General features: G+C 33.4%; 1 protein-coding gene across 1 annotated transcript in view; it reads right to left on the bottom strand.

Annotated features, from left to right (window-relative positions):
- Window positions 1-24,903, bottom strand: part of LOC109856624 — a gene marked incomplete at its 3' end in the record, with an annotated part of 163,837 nt that overhangs the window by 122,331 nt on the left and 16,603 nt on the right. Inside the window, exon 3 of the mRNA XM_020432094.1 lies at window positions 19,528-19,650. Coding sequence (XP_020287683.1) covers window positions 19,528-19,650 — 123 coding nt within the window. The remainder of the gene's footprint in view (window positions 1-19,527; window positions 19,651-24,903) is intronic.

The raw sequence follows: 24,903 nt of genomic DNA, 5'->3' as shown, positions 1-24,903 counted from the left end.
TCAGTCCGGGAACTTTCCGGACAAACTGTGTATATGGTTTTGTAATAGTAATAACACTTTTCACCATAATTATTATACAATATCCTTATATATTTAGAAATCCAGATAATAACAACATGTATATATATATATATATATACACATGTTATTATTTATGAAGGATATATATACATATATATACAGAGTGTCCGACAATTAGTGTAAAATCTCTCGTAGGCAGATAGAAGAAGTAAAACTGAGTCGAAAAGTCCTGAACCATTTTTTTTTCTATTACATATAATAAAGGAATAATTATTGAATAAATCAAGCCAATCAGCGCCGATCTTTAGCCGAACGCACGTCAGTGAACCAAGCGCCTGGTGTGCGTGAGCGCTCCGCGCGATTTACTGACGTGCACCCGGCTAAAGATCGGCGCTGATTGGCTTGATTTATTCAATAATTATTCCTTTATTATATGTAATAGAAAAAAATGGTTCAGGACTTTTTGACTCAGTTTCAGGACTCAGTTTTACTTCTTCTACCTGCTTACAAGAGATTTTACACTAATTGTCGGACACTCTGTATATGTATATATTACATAACATATACAGGGTGTCCCACCTAACTTGAGCATCCTAAATATCTTGCTCATTTTTTATGATAGAAGGATGCCAAAAAGAGTTATTATTCAGTTCGAGAAGACAAATACTGTAATAAACAAGAACTTTTTTGGATTCGTTTTGACCTTGCCTATCATATTGCAACGATAAAAATGTGTACTTTCAGATTAAAAAAATGACAATGACGTTTAAAAAATATGACCTTGAAAAAAATTTCCTGTTTATTGTCTCCTCAAACTGAATAATGATCTTTTTCGGCATCCTTCTATCATAAAAAATAAGCGAGATATTTAGGATGCTCAAGTTATTTGGGACACTCTGTATATATATACATATATATATATATTTTAAATTACCCTGTATATATATATATATATATATACAGGATGATTTAAAACAACCCTTTATTTTTCAAAATATATATTATTAGTATTTTCAAAATAAAAGATTGTTTTAAATTATTCTGTGTATCATATCATATCATATATATATATATATAATTTGTGGTAATCGTATGCAATAAATAATAAGTTCAATACTGTAAAAAAAAACAAAAGATAAAATTAAATAAAACAATAGGAAATTGAATGCGCACAGAACTTATAAAGTTTTGCGTTATTGTATTGCGAAAGGATTTCTCATCCTCTCTCCGCTATTCCCCATTTCGAAGTTATTGTCTTAGGTCGAAAGAGCGTAAATGGAATTCGCGCAAAACACATGAGCGGCGTTACGCGTTATTTCTAAATTGAAAATTTGTTCACAACCCTTTTCCCCTATCAATTGTTTTCCGTTTTCCACGAAGAAAATTACACTCTAAGCTCTCCTTCTGGGATGCGGAATTACGAGAGACGATCTATCGATTACATCTCGAAATTCAAGCGCACGCGCAATTGTCAGCGAAACTTTTCGAGAATCGTGAATTGGATTATTTCCCTTCCTCTCGTAAGTAATTTTCAAAAGACAAACATACCTAATAGCAAACATATGCGATAAACGTTGAAAATGATCAAATATTTATTTTTAATGTATTACACTGCACAATTGTAATAATTACTTAGCGTAATTATATTAACAATTGCCATTATAATACCATAATTGCAATTCCGTGAATTGACAGTACATATTTGTTATATTAAATTGCTCCAAATAGTCTCTGATAAGATTCGGAGGGTCATTTTAATAATTAAATTCTGTATTAAATTACTCTCGTATGCATTTCACTTTTTAATTAGCCCAATAATTGTTTATTCTTTTAATGAATAACTAAAATAAACGTAAATAAACAATCAAAAGAACGGCAATATTAGCAATTACACACAATATATATCTAAATTATATAACCATATTGGGAACAGTTTCTTTCGTCAGACTGCAAATTATTGTATATAATTAAATTGTCTATTTAAAATCGTATAAGTGGACAATGTTGTAATTAAATATTTTATTTCCTAAGACACACGTGAGTATAAACAATCGCGTTTATTAATTAAATTATTTACCGTATGCTGAGTAGAGTGATATTAAATGTATTTGAGATAAAATTGTACCGATACGGAAATATCGGCGTCCCGGATTATTTTACGTACGTAACGCAGTTCTGCATGCAGATTAATGTATAATACATACATATGTATGTATATATCTACGCTCGATTTATGCACGGTCGAGATCACCTTCTCGCGTCAGCGAACTGATTAAAGATAAAATTGAGCTTTGCCGTTACTCGTATTTTCGTTATATACCATTAGATTACCACTTAAGTAACAGTCAGCAAAGCATCTGATGTTTGATCATGAATAAACCAACCTGGAGAGATACGATCTTTCACGTCTCCCATCAGAACTGGAATAATTAGTGAAGCTCTACGGAGAATAAAATGTCTCTTGAAATTTTAATTTGGCTCACTTCGTGGATTCCAAAGCTTTAGCGAAAGAAGAATAAAATGTCAAGTATATAAAACAAGAGTGCGTAATTAAGTCGAAATATTAACAAAATTTGTATAATATTTGTACATTTTTTATTCTTTGCGCATAAATAAAACAGTCGCGCCGGAGATATTTGTATTTGCTACAAATAGCAAGTGCTCAAATATGAAAAACGTAATCTTCTGTATATATATTTTTAATTTGGTTCACGCTTATACGATGCGTTCTGCAGCTTTTAAGTATCTACTCCCGGATAATCGCATATCGCCGGAGCGATGCGTCGTATTTAATAACATGTGCACAATGTTAAATGAAACGGAAACGCGAGCGCATCGAAGGTTCGCCGGTCCGCGTATAATATGATACTCAGAATAGCGAATATATTAAAATGAGAATGCATCGCCGAGAGAATGCATTTCATCGGCAAAACAAACTGAGAAAAGAGCCGAGTGTCAATATATCCGTATTTAACCTTCTAACGTGTAAAGCGTCGCGAGAGGAACAAAAGAACTGTAAAGGGTTGTGTATGTTGGTGTATATTGGAGCATCAAAGAAGCATGAAAGAAGCGAGAGAAATATTGCGCACTTGAAAAAGTAATATTTTATATTCTTAAATTTATTTCCCCTTTAATTGTTAAATACAACAAATGGTAAACTATCTTATCTTGATCGTCAAAATATATGACAAATTGTATATACAAAATAGTATAAATTATATCAACCAATATGACAAACAATTAAAATGAGATAGATGTGACAAAGTTGACAATAATTAAGAGAAAATGTTTCAATTATTCAAAATAAATAATTGTTTCAATTATTTGAAATAAATAATTGTTTCTTATTTTTGCTATTTGTTTTCAAGAAAAGATCAATAATTCATACAAAATAATTTATATCTAAACTCAATTCGTGACATTGAATCATGATCAAACGAACATCTATTCGATCGATTATTATTTTATGCTTTGGTGAGAAATGCAGTTGTTTCACTTTTTACGTTGCAATCAGAGAAATATTTTCCCGTGATACAATCTTTCTATCTCGATATTCTCAGCAAAATGCAAGGCCAATGTGAACGGTTTTATTTATGATCCGACGCTCTTTGCACAGGCCGGCCGCCATATTGCGCTCCGCGGTCTGAAATATCACCGCGACGTTGAATATATTCTGCAATAACTACTCACACTGGCCATGGCAACGATGCAACAAGCGTTCTTTCCGTTTCGTTTGTAAATAAGCGAGAGGCAAATATTAAGCAACGCCCGCGTGCGCGTCGCATTTTACTTGTATATTTATTAATGCAATCCCGGTTGGTATTTTAACACTGAAAAGTAGAGTTTGCATAGGTTCGGCGCCCGGCTTTTTGCTGTCACCGCAAGTAAAATACAACTGATATTTTACAAAGCTATTACACTCACACCGATGAAAATATTCAATGACGCATTTGTAACTGATGCTTTTCTTGGGCGAATACATTTCATAGAAAATTTAATTACAAATCTTATGTGTACCTGTGAGAAAATTAACGACTCTCTAACTAAGTGAAATTACACGTATAAATAAAACAATAGTTTTTAACAAATAAATATAATAAAATTGTCCTTCAGTTTGTATTGACAATTCCAAATGTAAATAAAGATCGTTAATGCAGTATAAGAGATCGTTAATGCAGTATAAGAGATCGTTAATTCAGACAAATTCCAAAACCAAGCGCGAGACATATTTGCAAATGATATATATAATACAATTTTTATTAGAACGTTTCGCTATTTTTATCAAGCGATTTTCAGTTATAAACATCGAATTATAAACAAAACAATATTTTTTTCTTTATTCAAATTGAATTTCTACAATAAATAGCAATAAACGATAGCTTAATTAATAAATTAAGCTTAATTTATAATTAAACTATTTATAATTAAGCTATTGTTTATTGCTACTTACTAATTATAAATTATTTATTTACTAATTACAAATTAAGCTATTGTTTAATTAACTTGTAATTATTATTAATTTATAATTGTGTATAATGTAACAAAGTAAGATATAGAACGCTCGGTATATGCACAATAATAAGAATAAGAAAGATCAATATCGAGCTAAAAACAGATGAATAAATATATTCAAATAAAAGTGATGACATATGCGCTAAAATATTAAAATTGCGAAACGTTTTGAGCTTTTACGTGAGTCTTCATCAGTCGCGATCGGTTTACATATTAAAATAAGAAATTACAAAATATAAAGATGCAGAAAAAAAATAGAGCGTAAATGCGAAGTTCGTTTAAAGCTTCTCACACAGGACGTGCGCTCCGATTATAGAAAGATTAGTCATGCGTTACATAAAAAGAGGCCACAGGGTTGTTAAAATGAGGGTTAAAAAGTTGTAACGTAAGTTCTACAAAGAGCACATACGCACTGAAGAAAACGCAAACATAACATCGTTTACAATATATCGATGTTCAAGGTCAACTATTAAGAGAAAAGCAAAGGCAGCTAACTTATGTACTTATCCCTATCAAAGAAAATTGTCAAAAGGAATAAAACCGTTGTATTCAAATTCAGTGTTTCATTCTGTTTAAGAGTTCAGAGTAGGAACTATCTAACATTTCAAGATTGATTAAGTTGAGACCATGAGACTGGATATAAATCATTTCAAAAATTAGCTTCTTATGAAAATTCGTTTCACGATAAAATTTCGACGTTGTTCCAATTTAAAAACTAACTCTGATCTAATCTATGCTTAAAGAAACAACAAACAACTGTGGAGTGCAGATGTAATTTATATGTTTTTTAATTCTGGTACGCAACTACCTTCTGGTCTGCCCCGTATATCTAGCGTACAGCATTCATTGCAATTTGATTTATAAACAATGTTCGTGTTAAAATCGTGAGGAGTGCCCTTGAACGAATGTCTAACAGATTCGAATATATCCTTTATGTAAGGAAAACAACAACGTTCCTTTCATTAGTATACTCGGTCCTCTTGTCGTAAGCAATATTAAGAATTTAGTAGAAACTAGTTTTTTAATTCTAATGATGCTCTCAAAAATCAACCCAAGTCGATAACCATTGCTTAACAAAGTGTTTACGCAAAAATATGATGTCCTTCTCATAAAAGTCGAGATGTGACAGGAGCAAAGATTCTGTCGACAAGACTATAAATAGTACATTTCTTATGGCACAAGGGATGATGTGAAAAAAACGAGACATATCTACCTGAGACCGTTTTCTTGTGTGACCAGTCAATTTTTAAAGAGCCATTGAAGATATTGATAGAAAGGTCAAAAAAATTAACGCAATTATTTTGTTCTTTCTCAGCAGTAAATTTTAATCTGAAAGACTTAACGCTCATGAAATTGTCAATAGGAAATAAATAAGGCCGATACGAGCCATTCGCAGGATGTTTGTGCGGAAACTATGCGTGTACATATATATATATATATATATACATGTAACGACGAAATCTACTTGTAAATTTTTACAAGTATTTTTTGAATTGAAATCTCAATTCTTAAAATCATACGGGATGCTGGATTTGCATCTCACATATGAAAAACCCCGGATACCCCCCTAACTAATTTTTAAAATATCGCGAAAAAAACTCCTCGGCCAGGAGTCGAACCTGGAATCTCCGGCTTTCCGTGCCATCGTCTTCCCTGTTAGGCCACCGAGGCACTTATTCAATTCAAAAAATACTTGTAAAAATTTACAAGTAGATTTCGTCGTTACGCAAATTTTAATCTGTTGTAGAAAGAATTAAACTCTTACAATGTTATCAACGTCATTTTTAAGAGCTGCCAAAAGAATGTCATCGATATAACGGTAATAGAAAGATACATGCAATTACTTTTATTTAAATATATTCATCTATTTTTGTTTTTAGCTCGATATTGATCTTTTTTATTCTTATTATTGTGTGATTTAAATTTGATTTTACAAACTTCTCTTCTATTTTTACTAACCGTCTTCAATTATTAATCGTCTTATCAATTTACATCTTATCAGTATTAATAGTCCATTTCCTTTTTAATCGAACAAATTGTGAACGCTATTCTCTTTTCATCAGTATTTTTACTTTTAAGTTTATAGGAGTAAAACATTCAAATTGAAAATAGAGCAAACGAAAATATTTATTCTCATATACTTCTTCCAATTTTGAAAAAAAAAACATTATTTTTGTATAACAGGCTAAAATCGGCTCGTTATCGTGTGTTTTTCTAAAAAAAAAGCTATCAAAGATATCTTCGCGTTTATAACCATCTTTTACATCCCGCATCCGTTCGCGAGCAGAGTGGTAAAATTTCACGGTAAAATGCGATCGGCTGGCCGCGCGCGGTTGGCCACAAGTCAGCGACAGCGGGAGCTGTCGTTGGTATGTGTCCTCGGCTATACTACTTGCAACCATACGACACGGACGGGCCAAGAAGAGCGATACGACCTCCACTTTGGAAAGCCGAACCGAAATCTCCTGAGTGGTCCAAACGCGCCTTTGGACTCGCCGTCGGGTTGTGCGCTTGACAGCCTGCGGCGGCTAACCGGCTGCCTTGGCAGAGTCGGAGAGATGACTGCTAGTCGGCCTGGGGATTTCCGGCCCTGTGAAAGCGTCAATTTATACACATTCCGCCGGCAAAGCCTTCCTCCTTTTCGTCCACTTCCCTTTTCACAAGACTCGGTCCTGATTCTGCTGCGAAAAACTTCTTTTGGATTTATTCGCGCGACACTTCGAAAATTTCTCCCTACCAAAGACTTTTTCTATAAAAGGCTATAGGAAGCTTTCTCGATGCGCAATAAAGCTACACTACTACGAAATTTGCTTATCAACGAAAACGCCTAATTTGCATACGTTGAAGGAAAACTCGAAGAAGATAAGTTTGAAAAAAGATTTTTTTCTCTCTCATTGCAAAAATTATAGTATCACGAGTTTTATTAATTAATGCAATAATTAGAGTTTGAATATTGAATTTTATAATGCTTTTATATTTATTGAAGATAACGAGAAACGAATCTTTCGCAAGAATACTTTATGCCGTTTCGCTTCGTTTGATATCTTGTTATCAACGGCATTGCGAATTGTTGCGGCGATCTAGAGTCTCGATTGTGTCGTCTCGATAAGTTATCGAGGACTTCGTCAAAGTCCATATACAACTTTGACAGAGCATTATCCGTAAACTCTCTCGCTCTCTCTCTCTCTCTCTCTCTCTCTCTCTCCTCCTCCTCTTCCTCCTTTCCTCTCTCCCTTTCGTCTTCCTCTTCTCCCAGTTCTACTTTAGAATTTAAAACTTTCGAAACGTTCGCATCCCGCAGGATTAGCGCGCGATTGGGAATATGCGTTGCCGCTGCAATCTGTTCATCATGCCAGGCGAATTGCGTCGCACTGGCCAAAAAAAGTACATCGCCCGTCACTCGAGCCTGGGTGTTGTTTTTTTTTGTAGACCGCGCTGGATTTTTTTTTTTTTTTACATGTCCACAAGCCCCGTATTGTTTTTTTCGTACTTTTATTGCCTATTAGGGAACATGTGAACAGATTTTTTTTTAACTGGCTTTTTGGATATCGCTGACTCCTCGTTGACATACGAGCGCAATATGGCGTACACACATCGGTGTATTGTTAAGTGAACACGCAATAAAAAGCAAGAATTCGTCTGACGATTATATTTATTGAGATACATTGTCATCACTAGACTGTAAATGGCTAATAATTGTTTTCTATTATTTCTGAGAGTTTTACAGTATTATCTTTACTTTTTTATTTACAATATTAAGTTTAAATTAAACGCATAATATTTTTAAGCATTAAATATATTACACATAAAGCAAATTCTCTAGTTTTAGTAATTTTCTCGCGCAAACTGCTGTTTGGCGTTATAAAAATAATAAATTGTAATTAAATAATGCGGAAATAATATGACTGCATAAATACAGAAAATACAGAAAAAATATCTGGCGCGGATGTACACTTAAAAATACTTCGTTACAAATTACACGTAACTAAATGTAATGTGTGTAACAAAAATAAATATTACTTACAAATAGTTTTTTTTAGCGTGACAATACGTTGAAACATTGTGTAAAAATTAACTTAATTTCTAATTAATTTCAATTATTCCTTATGCAATTATTATGATTATTTTATTAGTCCACTTTAGTTTTTGCATTTAGCTTAACGGTATGTCAGAAACATATTTTCGTAGAAAAATAACAAGTTTATTTATATAAAAGCTTTTATACACAAGCTCTCTCGAGTCCTAAGATAAGTGAGGTGAAGGAGGATTATGATCCAACTTGCCACTCATTAGCAAGGTTTCCTCCTTCTCAGCTCAAGACTGTGGGAATACAAATCGCGTAGGTCGTCGATGTAATTCGTGTTGCCGCGCGGATCGTTAATGTCGCCCGAGTGACCGTGAATAGCGTCGTAACGTAATCCACGACCCTTATTTCGCACTTCAGTGGCCCACAAGATGAATGTTACCGACCATATCCCTTTTCCGTCTACGCTCTATCGACGCAAACGATCGTCCCGGGACAATAACGAGACCCTGGCCATATTCCATGCTTTGTGCCGATCCCTCGTTTAATCCTTTACCCTGCTATTTTTATCGCTACCAGCAAATGTTTATCTTTTCTTGACAATAATGTGTTTTATGAACGTTTCGTTAAAATATTTAATTTCTCACACATTCATATCAATAAATCAGATTTGATTAATTACGTAATCTTTCTTTCTGTTTTTTTTAATGCCGAATTTTATTCTTTCCCTAGAAATTTTCTGATTGCCGCGTAACTTCTTTATTTTAGAAAGCCCTGAAACACATCGCCTATCGCGGCATATCGCTTTATCGCAGAGCAAATCTCATGAGAAAAGAAAGTAAAGGATCAGTCCTCATCTTACAAAGTGGCGGGTTGTAAAATAGGTGACGAAACACTCGCTCTTTTGTGATGTGGATGCGGGATAGCGCCGACATCGGAGAACAAACACTTTGACACTTGTTAAAGATTGCGTGTCTCATTAACAATCATTAACACTTGCAAGTCATACACTTTATAAACAGCTAAGCGGCAAATGTTAAAAACGAGGTTTAAAGAGATTTTTGTTAAAACGAGGTTTATAAAAAGAGATAAAATTCGAGAGAGGGTGCGGGTTTTCAAGATGTATTCATGAACTATTCGCGAGGGTTTTGCGATCGGCCAGTCGTGAACAGTGCGGGCTTCCCGAACTAGCGGTAGTATCAGAGATATCGATACCGGCGGCATAGCCGGACCAAGCTGAAATTTTGAGGTCGAGGAAACAGGTCAAACGGAAGTTGTACGCCACGTTCCCACGCAGGTTATTATCGTTTCACGGAGCAGTTCAGATTCGACCGTTCCGATGTAACGCTATCGCGTCCGCATTACAGAAGAGCGCGTCCCGTTCCCTATTTCACAGGCCGCTACTTTGTAAGATGAGGATCGACCTTTATTTTTGTTTCCCGTAAGGATTTTCTCCGCTCGTGATAAAGCGATGTGCTGTAATAGGCGATGTATTTCCCCTAGATGAAGACGTTACGCGGCAAAAAGAAAAATTTCCGTGAAAATATTATAGAATTTAATATATAATAGATTGGCAAAGAGATGTCCTCAAGTTCGCAATGGAAATAATTCTAAATTGAAAGATGATAATAAGATTGCTCGAACAGATGTAAGGCAATAATTCTAAAAAACAAGTTAGTGATCCAGACGTTTCGACTTCAATGTTTTAAATCATCTTCAGTGGAATAATATTATGAACAACATTGCAAGAAACGCATGACTATTATCTCGATTTGAGTTAGCACACAAATCGTGAATAAGTTGTTGATGTGAAATCATGATTAATACTATACCGTAAGCTTACAGTATTAAGCATGATTTTATATCAACAACTTATTCACGATTTGTGTGCTAACTTGAACCAATCGAGATAATAGTCATGCGCTTGTTGCAATGTTATTCATAATATTATTCCACTGAAGATAGAACTTAAAACATTAAAGTCGAAACGTCTGGACCACACTTACTTGTTTTTTTTTTTTTTGGAATTATTGCCCTACATCCTGCATCTGTTCGAGCACCTATTATCATTCTCCGATTTAAAATTATAGAATTTGGCATTGAAAAGCAAAGAAAACAAAATCTTTCTCTAGAGTTTCGAGCATGATATACAACGCACAGATTTATCAGACAATTATTAGCCGGAAATTATCAAGCTGATGTCTATTGAGCTTTCGCACAATGTTTGGCAACATAAACTATGATGTGACAAATAGATATTTTGCTTAATCAACAACACAATGAGACACAATATAATTTTGTTTATACGCAGATCATTAATTTACATTTATTGCGAGAGAGATTATAATTGTATCATCTGAAATGAGATTATTCTCCACGTGTAATTTGATGATATTGTATTCGCAACAATATAGTAATTATCGAGAACAATAATATATCTTATTTGTTTCAAAGAATTATTAAGATATTAAATTACTAAGATACTAAAAAGATTTGACGTGTTGCTACAGACGGAACGAATTAAGCTTTTGTGGATATTGTTAATACAAATATCTAGGCTGTAATTATATTGATTTATAATACAAAGAAGTTGAAATAAAGATACGATGATCTTAATCTTAGTTTGTTTTACTCTTTTAATAAAGTTTATCTCCTAAAGATAATTTGAATTAGAATATAAACTGCGACAATTTTATTTTATTTCACAAATTAATCATTATATCGGTAACAAAGAGAGAGAAAAGAACATGAAATTTTTAAAACATTCTAATATACACTGTGACGAAACAAGGTCGTATCTTGCTATATTTTGCAGATGAAGTTAAATATGTTCCCTTTATTGCGTCACACGTCTCAAGCTACGCGTTAGTTCAATATCGATAAAATTTTAGTATGTTTGAGTTAAAAATATATAATAAAGCGCATATGTACAGGGTGTCTGAAAAATTTTGACACAGCCGAAGTGTGAAAATAAATCGGATCAATCTGAACAGAAAAGTCATGTATCATTTTGCAAAATTTGAAAGTTATTAAGTGATTAATTAATACATGTGACTCAATGAGCACTTAAGAAGCAATGGTCCGGACTCTATAGTCGTGTATAATTTTCAGTTGTAAAAAAATGGCTTACTTGATGCAATTTCTTAGAAGAGATGAAGAAAACAAGAAGCGGAGCAAACGAGCGAGTGGCATAACTTCTACAATCAGCTAATTTTCACAACTGAAAATCATACACGTCTACAGAGTCCGGATCATCGCTTCCCACACGCTCACTAGATGGACATGTATTAATAACTATTGCAAATTTTGCAAGATAGTACATGATTTTTCGGTTCAGATTACTCCAATCTACCTTTACACTGTGTCAACACTTTTCAGATTTCTTGTATGAGATCTTGCAAACATTCAAAGATCAATTATAATAAAAAAGTTATACAATTATTTTTGGAATATATAAATGCTTTTCATATTTATTTGAAAAGGTTTAAAATATATCTAAAAAATATAACAAAAGTTTTTAATCTTGTCTTTGATCATAAAATAAAAGTTTACAAAATTTTTCAACATTATTTATTTCTATGGAAAATTTTCAAGAAAATTGTTGAAAACTCAGTAATTTCAGACTTTTAACATAAAAAAGTTCTTATGCTTCTATTTTAATAGAAAAAGTAAGATAAAAATGACACGCTATTTGAAAAAATTTGCATTACTTAATAGATTAAAAACTTAGGAATTATTGTAATAAATATGAAAAGATCTTTCTATACGCAACTAAAAAAACAGTTATTAAAATATCAAGAACGGCGAGTTTTAGGGTTATGAAAAAAAAAGGGGCAATCAGTTTATTACTGTAGTCGCATTCAAAGTAAAAGGCAGTGGAAATATAAGTACATATAATAACAAAGTAAAACTAATTAAAACATTTTTAAAGATACATAAAGTATATACCATCTCATTTCTTTTTCTTCTCTGATGAACAATCATAAATCTTTTTAGAACAAACACACACACACACATACTAATATGATGTCAGAAAGTGGTTTTCAAATACATAAAACTTTTATACCGCAGGAAAGTCAAAATCTCCTCTGAAACTTTAAATTTTCCTCGACTTATACTCATTTTCCGCATGGAATAACGACTCAAACGAGAGAAAAACTTATCTTGATAATAAATATTATTATTACGCAATGTAATTTGATAATCCACGATAGCACGTTATGCGATAATCTATTTTACTGCGATGTGGTCAGTAAATTTAGCAGTAAATTTATAATCTCGGTAATTGCAACTTTTTTAATATCTATTTTTTTTAAGCACAACATCAATAGTTTCTCAGCTTCAACTAGTATATTGTAATGTTTACAAATAGTTTTCATGTTATCGCTTCTTCCAGTTTATATAAGAAATAGAATAACTGTAACTTTGTAAAGCATGTAGATAAAAAAATAATAATACAAACATCAAGCAATTTTTAAATCTCAGCAGTAAATTTTTTTTTCGCCGAAGTGGGAAAACGTCTTCACGAACGTCTGCGAGAGATACGAGCTCGATTCTTGGTTAAGATGTATTTTTTGCGATGAATTTCTTAAATTTCATAAGTGAGTGAATTTTGAATATCATATACATATATATATGAGATGTGAATCAAATATTTCCTAGATAATTTCGAATTTAATTTAATTCGAATTTCCATGTGTGTTAATTTACACGTTTAAAATATGAAATTATATGTAAATTAATTATATATTAATTAATTATGTCATTTTATGTATTTGCACGTACATTTAGCATATAGATGTATTGACTTTAAATCTAAGTTGAATATTATCACGGGTTTTAATATTTATTGTAACTTTTTTCCGACGGTAAAATCAATTTTTCTCAAAATAATTGCGCTTGCGAGATTGATTGATTCAATGACAGAACCGAGGGTAGAGGTGAGTTCTCCAGCTCACTATTTCCGATTGTAACAAGAGAGAGAAAACGAGAACGACTCTAGAAGACGATCGAAGACTTCTCTTCGTTTCCTTCTTACTCTTGTATCAATCACTTTTTTTCTTTGTCGCCTCCGAAATAGAAATCGCCTTACAAATTATCGTAGCACAAAAAAACCTATAAATTATTCCTCAACGTCTTCAAATTCATCGATTCTAATTGTCAATATCGGCAAAATGACATATATTAGTAAGAGAAGCGGGAATTCTTGCAAAAAAGTAATTTTATCATTTTTCAAATTATCAAATTATCTTATTTAGAAAAATATATAAAACACGTACAAATATATATATATATATATATATATATATATATATATATATATATTTATATGTATAGATTATTTATGGTGAATTCAAAAAGTATTGGAGCATTTTTAAAATATCTTTATGTAGTAAAGTGATATATTAATACAAAATATGTCTATTAATGTCTTACAATATACGGAAGCAATATTTTTTAATTGTATTTTTCAAGAACACTCAATATTGTAATTGAAACAAGTTAAAAAAAACAAAACTTTTATACTCAAAAACGTATTAGCACACTTGCGTTTTATATAGCAAATACACAATTCTCTTGAAGTTTTTAATACGAAACAGTTTAGTTTTTAATCTTGCTCTATAGTAAATTATCTCGCGACAAGTCGATATGCATTCGAGCATTCATAATTTTTTCGATAAATTCTCCAAATTTCCAGCTCCATTATAAGACTCTTGTGCTCCACACAATCTCAAATTTATGTGCATTATTATTAAATGTGAGTGTGCCAATATTTTTTTGGAGCCACTGTATATGTCTATACATATTAGTTTTTAATATTGATGGCAAAAAAAATGAAAGAGTACTGTTTATAAATGAAAATAATTAAGAAGAATAAATAAAAGAACTTATATTACATTACAAAAGTAATTAAATTACATTTACATGCTGTGACTTCTCAAAACTATGAATAAATCTTATTTATACATAACGTATTTTTTAAATAATAAATTTTTTGGAATGAAAATGGGAATAAATTTATTTTTACGCAAATCAATACCCGATTTCGAATCAATATTTAAAAAGAATCAAAGTTCCGCGCTCCTAAATAAAAGTTGTTTGAGAATTGATTTCCTCAACGCTCTAAATCAATGCTGTCATTAAAAGTGCATCTACGTATAAATATAATAGCATTGCTCATCTCCGAGAAGAGCACCCCGTTCGCACTTTCTTCCGTCTGTCTCTTAATTGTAAGCGAAATACCGTTGCCATTTCGCAAGAAATGTGCTCGTCGCGCATCGTTGTCGCGTGCAAAATGCAAAATGGCGTATGTCGCATTAAAAAGCAGCGCGCGCGCGTCTTCGAACGACGGGATTGGGGCTAGTGCAACGTTATTATATATTTTATTTCAACGTATAACACACGGGGTGTGCACATGTGGAGTTTTTAAAACAACGACACTCTCGTCCATTGTGATTTATGCCACGGCTTGCGCGCTTCCTTTCTGATACCGGGGAGTTACGTGAATAATCTATCATGTAATCGCCCGAACGAAAGTAAAACAAATGGCGCTGCTCTTTCGGAAAGCTTTTAGCTTCGGAAAAATCTACCTTTTACTTCTGTTCTAAGACCGCGTGGCTCTTGCGCGCGACACAAAATACACTTTTTATTTATCAATGTCTGATATGGAACTGTCGCTCGCGGCATCCATTACAATTCATAATCGTTTCGTAAATAGATTCTGACATTTGCGACGCCCGTAAAAAAAAAAAAAAAAAACAAAATCGAATCGCGCTGGTGATAAAGTTTTGTGAAATTACATGAAATGATATATCAGAAATCTCTACATGTTACATTTAAGACAAGTTTCTTTGTAGATATTGTATATGGGAGATAGTGTCAAAAAACTCAAACCACAATCTCAATACGTTTATAAATAATCTTCGTGAATTCTAATTAACAAAAATGAAGAAAACAACTTTCATAAGTTCCGCTATACTTTTGCGCGATCTAAAAATTCCGACATTAATATCATCATCGTTACCATAAGAAGAAATTCCGCGGTATTTCGGGATCCGCATGCAAATTTCATGGAAATGCGGTACGGGCGCGTCAACCGCGTCGCGAAATTTCGAAATACGAAGCTGTGTCGCGGTCTGTCTTTTATTTTGGCATGAACTAATACGAGATTTTACGTAGCGCATGCAAGTTCCATTAGAGTTCATAATTATTGCAAGACGAACGATATATAAATAATAAGAAAGAGCAACATATACGGAGGCCAAATATCGCACGCAATCTGCGGAAAATTAAAACTCTTATTGAATGTTTCGCTGACGGCGTATTGTATTACGAGATATATAGATTCACCGGATAGCGTCTCATTATGCGAATAACTTAAGTAGTATGTTTGCTCGAAGTATACACATGATTAATTTATATAAACATAAGAATAAAAAATAAATATGTTGCGTGTTAATAAAATTGAAGTGTTAATAAGATTTATTATAAATCTATACGTTAAATTAATTTTATGTTTATTGAAGCACTATTGTTATATACGTCGATCTCTCGATCCACAAAGAAGACTTCGGCTTCGTATAAGCGTTAACGCAATAATTTTAGTATCTGCGTACACTTATTCTGACAAAGAAGACTTATTGTCAGCTTTGTAAACGTGTCGACGTTGCAGCAGACAGATGATATCTGCATTTCTCATATAAATTTTTGACAATGCTTGAAAAGATACGATTCGTTCTTCTTGATACTTGTTTTGATAACATATGAGGATTCAGTCTCGGGGATAATTAATCGTTTGAAAGAGATGTACTTATTTTATATTTTTACTTTTATTTTTGGAAAAAAGAGAGAGATGTATAATCGATAAATATGTACGATTTTACACAGAAGAGAGAGCAATATTAGAACGAAGTAAAGCTGCTGATTTCTATTTTGTAAGACGATTTGCGCTGCGTTCGAATCTTTTATTTTTCCTGCAAATTTTGACGTATCGACTTGCGCATTATAATAAGTCATATGTGAAGAAAAAATAGAAACATATGATCATATAAGATGATATATAAGTGATCAGATCGTGCCAAAGTTTGAATTTGACTTTGCACGATCACATGAAATCACATCCGACTTGTATAAAATCTTGTATGGATCATATAAAATTATACCCGATCCATATATAATCCTATATGATCATACGTTTTCCATTTTTTCTCGGGAATTATTACAAATAGAAACACGTGAATGATGCATCATTTACATCAAAAACCATATGTAAGATGTCGATTATTAACACATTCTAAACATTATCTCCAAATATATAAACCGTTGTATACTGTAATAAACCAATTCATTGCGCTCCTGATTTTTTTTATCAAAAAAATAGTACAAAATTGCGCTTCACACATTTTTTTTATCAGAAAAATAGTACGGAATGCATCAATTTTATAACAAGATAAATTTAAATGAACGTGTGTGTGCGTGTGTGTGTACAGAATGTCTGAAAAATTTAGACACAGCCGAAGTGTGAAGAGTTAATCCGAACAGAGAAAGTCATTTATCACTTTGTAAACTTTGCAATATTTATTGTGTTATTAATTAATAAATATGAGCCAATGAGCGTGTGGGGAGCGATCCGAACTTAATAGGCGTATGTGATTTTCAGTTGTAAAGAAAAATGACTTATTTGTAATAACTAAGCAACAAAAGGCAGAATAAACAAGCACGAGCAACGTGTGACACAGCTTTTTGCTGATTTTCACTGCAGTACAACTGAAAATTACACACGCCTACAGAATCCATCATTTTCCACGCGTTTATTCACTCACATTCATTACTTAATATTTTAAAAACTAATGCAAGTTTTACAAAATAGTGAACAACTGTTGAAATTGACCCAATCTATCTTTAAACTTTTGCTGTGTCAAAATTTTTTAGACACCCTGTATATACAAAATGTCCGATAATTGCCGTATAATCATTTACGAACAAATAGAGAAAGTTATACTGAGATCAAAAGTCCTTTATCTTGGAGAGATTTACAATAATTAACAAATTCTTAAGAAAATGCTGAATTTGTTTTACCGATATTGTGTAATTTCAATTTTTTGTAGAAACTATTAATCGGAATGAAAAATGTTTCTTTATAATAAAAGAGAATATATTAAAATATTGCATAAAGCATAAGAATACAAAAAAACCAAAAAAAAAGTTTAAACTGACTTATTACACAGACTGCATTTTTGCTTTATACAAAATTGGCCGTATAAATACAAAAAAAATATTTTCGGCAAAAACTAGAAAAATTGACGAATATTTCGAATTTAAAAAGAAGTTTTATGAAAAAAAGCTTTGTGATAAAAAAAATTATGAAACTAAAATTAATACAATCTTAGCAAAAACGCCGAAAAGATACATACATTTATCCTTGTCTTTATCATGTCATCTGTTCTTGTCTCGATCTTAGAGGGCACCACTTACTGGACAATGAGAGGCTGAGCGGCAACCGAATCGGAGTTCAGCCGTCGTTTCAGCATCCTCTTAATTAATAAAGTTTCGCGAGCATGCATCTACGTGTAAAAGACAGCCCAGCGTTTCGCGTGCTTATAATTACGCGCACGACAACTCAATAGGCGAAGTTAATGCTTAAACAGCATATAATATACATATTACATAAAAATCTTATCATAAAAATAACTAACAATAACTGAGTACAAAAGCGTATATATATATTATATGAATAATAAAAATTCGCAAATGACCGTGCATTTCACGTGCGCAAGACAGGCTAGCGTTTCGCGTGCTTATGGTTGCTAAGCGCACGGCAATATGCTGTTTATAATAACTCCTTTCACACAGTTGTCGCGCGTAACAATCATAAGCGCACGAAATGCTGGGTTGTCTGAAATATGTAATTGCACGCTTATTCGAGGATATTTATTTATTAAAAACTCTTTAATTATTGCAAATCTCGCCAAGCAGTAAATGACTTTTTCTTCAGCATAACCCTCCTTATCTAGCCGACGAACAACTGTATGATCATTATCGGACACTGTATATACAGTTGTGAACACTGTACATTCAGTTGTGAAAATCAGCCGATTGCAAGAAATTGTGTCACACGCCAATTGTTTGTTCCACCTCTTGCTGTTAAGAGATTGCATGAAGTAAGCTACTTTTTTTTATTATTAAAAATCACACATGTCTACAAAATTCTTTGCTTTTCACGCGCTCATTGCGGATCACGTGTATGAAGTAATCATTCAATAACTATTGCAAATTTTGCTGCTAACTGGTACATGATTTTTCGGTTTAGATTAATCCAATCTACCTTCACACTTTTATATAATATACATATATAAAATATATAATAATATATATAATAATTATTATATAACGTATAATTTATAATTTATAATTTACATATATAATGCATATAATGTATATAATTTAAATATTTAATGTATATAATATGTAATTTAAAAATGAGACAGATTTATTTATTACGTAAATATATGTTGCAAATTATTGTCGGTTATTATCACATGAAAATTTATAAACACGTGGATTATAAATCGCAAAATATGTGTTTCGATAAAATCACTTGCGCGCACGTTTGATAAAAATAAAATGTATAACATAGCATAAAATAAAAAAAATAAATAAAATGTTAATTCAATCGAGTATCCTTGTTGCTTCTGTGCGCAAACAAAAATGTAACGGGAAAACATTAAATTTATAAATATCCGACCTATCAAACACAACTCTAGATGTATGATAATAATGTACCATCTACCTCGATTATTGCTGATCCGGCTATCATTAATTCGAATATAAACCAATATTGAAAATCCCGATTAACCACGCATGGTTAACATCGTAGCATAAATGACGTATAATTAACGATTAATTAGCGGCAATGAAGTAATTAATTAATTATTATGCACAACTCTAAAAAGATGATCTAATTTACTCACCTAATTCCGGACCGCAAACCCTCGGTATAATCTCCAAAATGGCACTGCACGACGGATCATCGTAGCACAATTGACGGGCGAAGATACAATTCAAGATGGTGATCGGCGGTTTGATGCCGGATCCTGAAACACGATCGAGACGTCGCGTACATTAAAACGGATATATATGTAAGTACGTGTGCTCGCGCGCATATAAAGAACGCGCGCTCCTAACATTTTTCTCTCGCGACGGACAAGATTAAAATCCGACGTTACGACGGCGGAAAAGAAGAAAAGCAAGGTGGGAATTCCATTGAGATCGGTTCACGGCGCGGCGCCAAAAAATTCGGGAAATTCGTCGTTATTACGGCAAATTACCGTGCGCGACAAAACGTTCGGTCGAAAAGGCGGAGGAAAAAGCGAACAGAATGACGCAGTGATTTAATATTTCCGCGATAAAGCGTTTTCGTTATTTATATTCCGGCCAACGTGAAACACACGCGCGCACATATTTTGGCGACGACAAATTATATTTCATTAGACGTGCGCGGATAGTTTAAACGAGAATGAAGAGACGCGGATAAAACTTGTGTCTATATATACGTATGTACTAACAAGTCATAAATAAGCGCAAATAGATTGTGACGTCAAAGAAGTTTATGAGGACAAAAAGTTTTGTAAGCTGTCAGAAAAGTCTGGTTATTTATAGAGTAATAAAGTAAAAAATACATTGTATGCGCTTATACTCTCTTTAATAAAATTTATCACAAAAATTGATTGTTTCTCAGATGATAACAACATATAAAATATATAAAAATCAAAAGATGATTTTAAAAGAGATTTTCACGATAATAAACCTTTCAACTTTCTTTCGAATTTTTGTCACATTTTTTATCGGATGTTTTTTCTATTTTTAATTATCTAAAAACACAAGAGAAGAGATTTGATTACGGTCCCATATACAACTTCCATATTTTATCGGTTGTTTACTATGCAATTTTTTTTGCGATGGCAAACTCGCAAATTTGCCATTAATTACCGAGTGTAAAGCGAAAATTGCATCGCCTGGTAATGCGCCGATAAAGTTGCATCGGGGATGAATCGGGGCTTTTTGGTTAATCAAATGACGCGATCAGTCGCGCGTACAAGAGCGTAAAGAGACTTTTTGATTTCGCCCGTTATACGACACGATATATTCGTTTTCCCTTAATGAACCCACCTGTGTTTTTACATTAATGCTTATATAACAAAGCTCCTGAAGAGAAGGCGAGAGAAAGATATACACAATTGTCATTTATCTTTCATTTCGTTCTTTGCGCACTTTGATTTTCATCACAAAAGTGAAGCTGCTAATTATTAATAGCTGCTTGGCGGATAAAATGTCCATCCGTAATATAAACAAAATTGTGCAAGTCGTTTGTTTGCGCAGTTCATCATGAAATCGCAAAACGCACGGGTAGGGTTATTAAATATATTGAATCACAAATAAATGACGGATTTTGCATATAAATAAAAGAACGAGATGTTATAATTTTCCTTTCGCCGTGAATAATGCTGCGCGTATCTTGTTAATCTTTTCTAATGGATAATATTTATAGATACACACGAAGTGAATTATTTGAAAATTCGTTTCTTCCGAGAAATTTATTCAGTTGTACAAAATCTAAAGCTACTTCATTCTTTTCTATCAGATGCTTCTTCGTCGTAACCATGATAAAGCAACATACCAAAACGTCACATATAATATTTCCTTCCATACCTTCAAATACACCGTGTCCTAGCGCGCGTGGCGTTGAGAATTGAGTCGCCACCGTAGAAACGTCTTTTCGCATTACCGCGCGCACTGGAAACGTTGTTGATTACATCCCGCGAGATGAACGGACCGAAGAGCGTCGCGTTGCGGAACGAAGAAGAGAGTTCGCTTCGTCGACTTCGCTTATGATACATCTTATAACATCACAATGCCACCCTCGTGTCGTCATGCGCGCACAAATTTGTTTCGCGTTTGATGTATCGCTCAATAGCGTAACCGGAGGGGGATACACGGAATCCTTTCATCTCTCTTTCTCTTTCGACAACGACAACGACGACGACGACGACGACGACGACGACGTTGAAATTCTCAAAGATGCAGGAGCACTTTCAGAAATGGCCGTTGTCAAAGACCTCGGCGCGCTCGCGATCCCAGAAATCCGTCTATTTCTGCACCAAGCGAGGAAATACGGTATTGTGACTCCCAGACTCTTTCAAAACAGCTGTTCGTGGTCGTCAAAATCTCGCGTCTCTCTCATAGAATTGCTTCGAAACACATACGTATGTAAGCTGCACGTACACGAGTTTTCCGTAATAATTAAATTCTCTTTCAAAATTCTATTCCCCGTAATTTCTCACGTACAAATATCAACAATGTTATTATATAATTTATAATTACGTATTTTATTTTTGTTTACTCATAAAAACACTTTCTGCTCTTAGAAATGTTTGTTCTTCATATAAAACAATTGAAAAACATCTTTCAAGCGATTACATTATCTTTCTTGTTTATATTCGAGCGCGCTAATGTCACCGTGTACCGATTACCTACCATCGCTATAAATTTTCTTCTTTTTTCACGCAGAACGATCGGAAAAATCTCGCTGTCACAGTACCGCGTCCGAGCAAGCTCGAGTACGAAAACCACGAGAGTGACTGCGCATCGTACAGATAATTTTTTTATAGCCTCTTACCGCGTTCTCCAATCCCGGCGAGCCTTCGCGACTCTCTCTCTCCGAACCATTTCGTAATTAATTACACTACAGTTGGACGAGGGAACGGAAGGGGCTTCTTTTATTGACTTCCGTTTCACGAGTGGCTCGTAAAAATACGCGTGCGCTCGGTTTTTGCAGTGTTTCTCTCGCTCTCGTTCGCATCATCTATATTTTTTTCTATCTTATTTTTTTCATTTGTCTACGTATACCAGCTGCTGTCTTTACTTCGTCTTCTCGTCGTAAGAAATCTCAGCTATTCAACGCTAAAAGAGACATAAAAGAGAGACAGGCGAACAACTGCAAACTGTCTATTACTCGAAGACCGTAATGACGAGAGAAGCTACTGCTGGGAGAAAATATTAGCCAGCGCGCTCTTGTTGTCTCGCTAAATCGTCAAATTTAATGGAGACGTTATACGATGCGCATAAAATTGCAGGTTTTTTGTCTAGCAGACATAAAAACTTACGAATCTCGTAAAACTTGTTAAAAAAGAGTGCTTCTGTTAATTTACAAGAGATGGAAAATGTTGGTTGATAAGTGGAAGTTTAATTACTGTAAGTAATCACCGTTTAATTACGCAACAAGAATATGTCTTTTATTTTTATTTTTATGTCCACGCGAAAAAATCACTTATTTTGAATTTTTTATTTTATATAAAAAAATTTCTTTGAAACAAACATGCGCGATTTCAAGCAGATACGAGTGACGTTCTTGTTCTTGCACGCTCGCACGAGAATGCTTGAGCAATTTTTTTCAAGACGCAAGCATTGTACTCTGACCGCACAAATCGGTTTTTAAATCCAAACGTCCCTTTAAAATTCAATTTGGCGAGTAGATTTCGCGCCTGCTTTCAAGATGCACGACGGTTTATGTCCTGCATTAAAAATGAGTGGCACTACTTATTTTTCCTTCCGCCGTCGTTAAGCGAGAAAGTGCCTCCGCGAAAGACGGTGAGAGATGGAACGCAGAGTGGCAAGTGGAAACAAAGAACGAAACAAAAAGAAGGAGGGAGATAGAGAGAGAAAGAGTGAAGGAACTTTCTTTCGCGCCTAAAACAACAGGCGATTATAAAACCGCGGTCGAGACTCCGCAAAAAAGCTTTGAAAGATAAAAACTGCTACAACGAAGAATGATTATGACGCGGAAAAGGACAAACAACAAACAGCGGCAAGAAGAGAATTGTTAAATTTAAACATAATAGAGCGAAAACAAAAATATTGTTTTTAACGCTCTTTTTCTTTTTTATCTTTGATTTTCTCGCCATTTTTTACGATAAAATATAAAAATATACACAAACAATGTTAATAAATATTAGAGAATGATTTTATTCTTGCTCAACATTTTTTTTTCACCGAGCTATTTTTTCAGATTTGGAAATATAAACAAAAATTACACGAGACATGTGGTAAGAAAGGCAGACAAGACAGCAATATAAAACTAAAAAAAAAATAATAAAGTTTGGCCATTGCAACAATAAGAGCTGGTGGATTGTTAAAACTCATTAAAAGCGTCTATTTCGATGAGCTGTCACACGACGTGCGACAATGAGCCAGCGTTTACTATTTGTTTCTCTGAATAAAACTTGTCAACAACAACAGTATGATACTACTGCCGCTATTTATGTATCGTTTCGAATGCTCATTAATCGCCTCTTGTACGATAGATAAGCAAATGGAGACCACAGGAGAAGAACTTGATAAGTCTATTTTTTTTTTCGATTTTCTTTTTTTGATGATTTATTTGGTAGTTAAAATAAAGTATTTTAATATCCAAAGCGAGAGAGAGAGAGAGAAATTCTTGATAGATTCCGAGATATGTACATTTTTATATAAAACGTGTACAGAGAATATACGTTTCGAACTTTAAAAAATCGCTTTCCTCTAAAATTAAAAAAAATGTCATTAATCACGTTGTTCTCGTGAGATCTTCAAATGTAATCCCAAATGTAACTTGAAACAATTTTATACTCGGAAAGAGAGACAGAGAATGACGATACGTCATTTTGTGTGACTTAAAACGAACTTTTCGTAAAAACGCGTCGATCATTTTTGTCAAATAATCCAATGATATTTATTGTGCGCATGTTCATGAAGAGAGCGAGGAGACCCAGAACGATGTTTACCAGGTCCATTCGCAGAGACGATGCGAAAATCGAGCGACCATCAGTCACAATTACGTCGACGCGTGTTGATGTTCGAGTGCGAGACGAACGCGCACGCAGCTTTATCGCGATGAATCATAATACATCGCGTGATTACAAGTTACTCTTCCCTCCGTCCGACATTCCATCACGTCGGGATTATTATAGAAGTGAACATCTCGATACGCCGAGAAACTGGATTACGTCTGTGCGATGTGACGATATACCCCTACTGTTCACATGCGAGAATAAAAGTTTTGACACGCACAACGCAACGGTTGAAAACAACATTTACAAAAAATGCAAAATTGTCTTTCAATAAGTTACAAATGAAAATTATTAATTTTTTATTACATATGTAATTTTAATATAATAAATATGTTTAAAATTTATACATATATAAACATAATATATTATTTATATAATAAATATATCATAATAAATACATATGATAAAGTGTATTTATCATGTATATTTGCAACACTACTTATATAAATTTTAAATATATAA

Source organism: Pseudomyrmex gracilis, unplaced genomic scaffold (genome assembly GCF_002006095.1).
Source record: "Pseudomyrmex gracilis isolate BER0280 unplaced genomic scaffold, ASM200609v1 scaffold_127, whole genome shotgun sequence".
Lineage (NCBI taxonomy): Eukaryota > Metazoa > Arthropoda > Insecta > Hymenoptera > Formicidae > Pseudomyrmex > Pseudomyrmex gracilis.
This window is presented reverse-complemented; position numbering and strand designations above follow the sequence as displayed.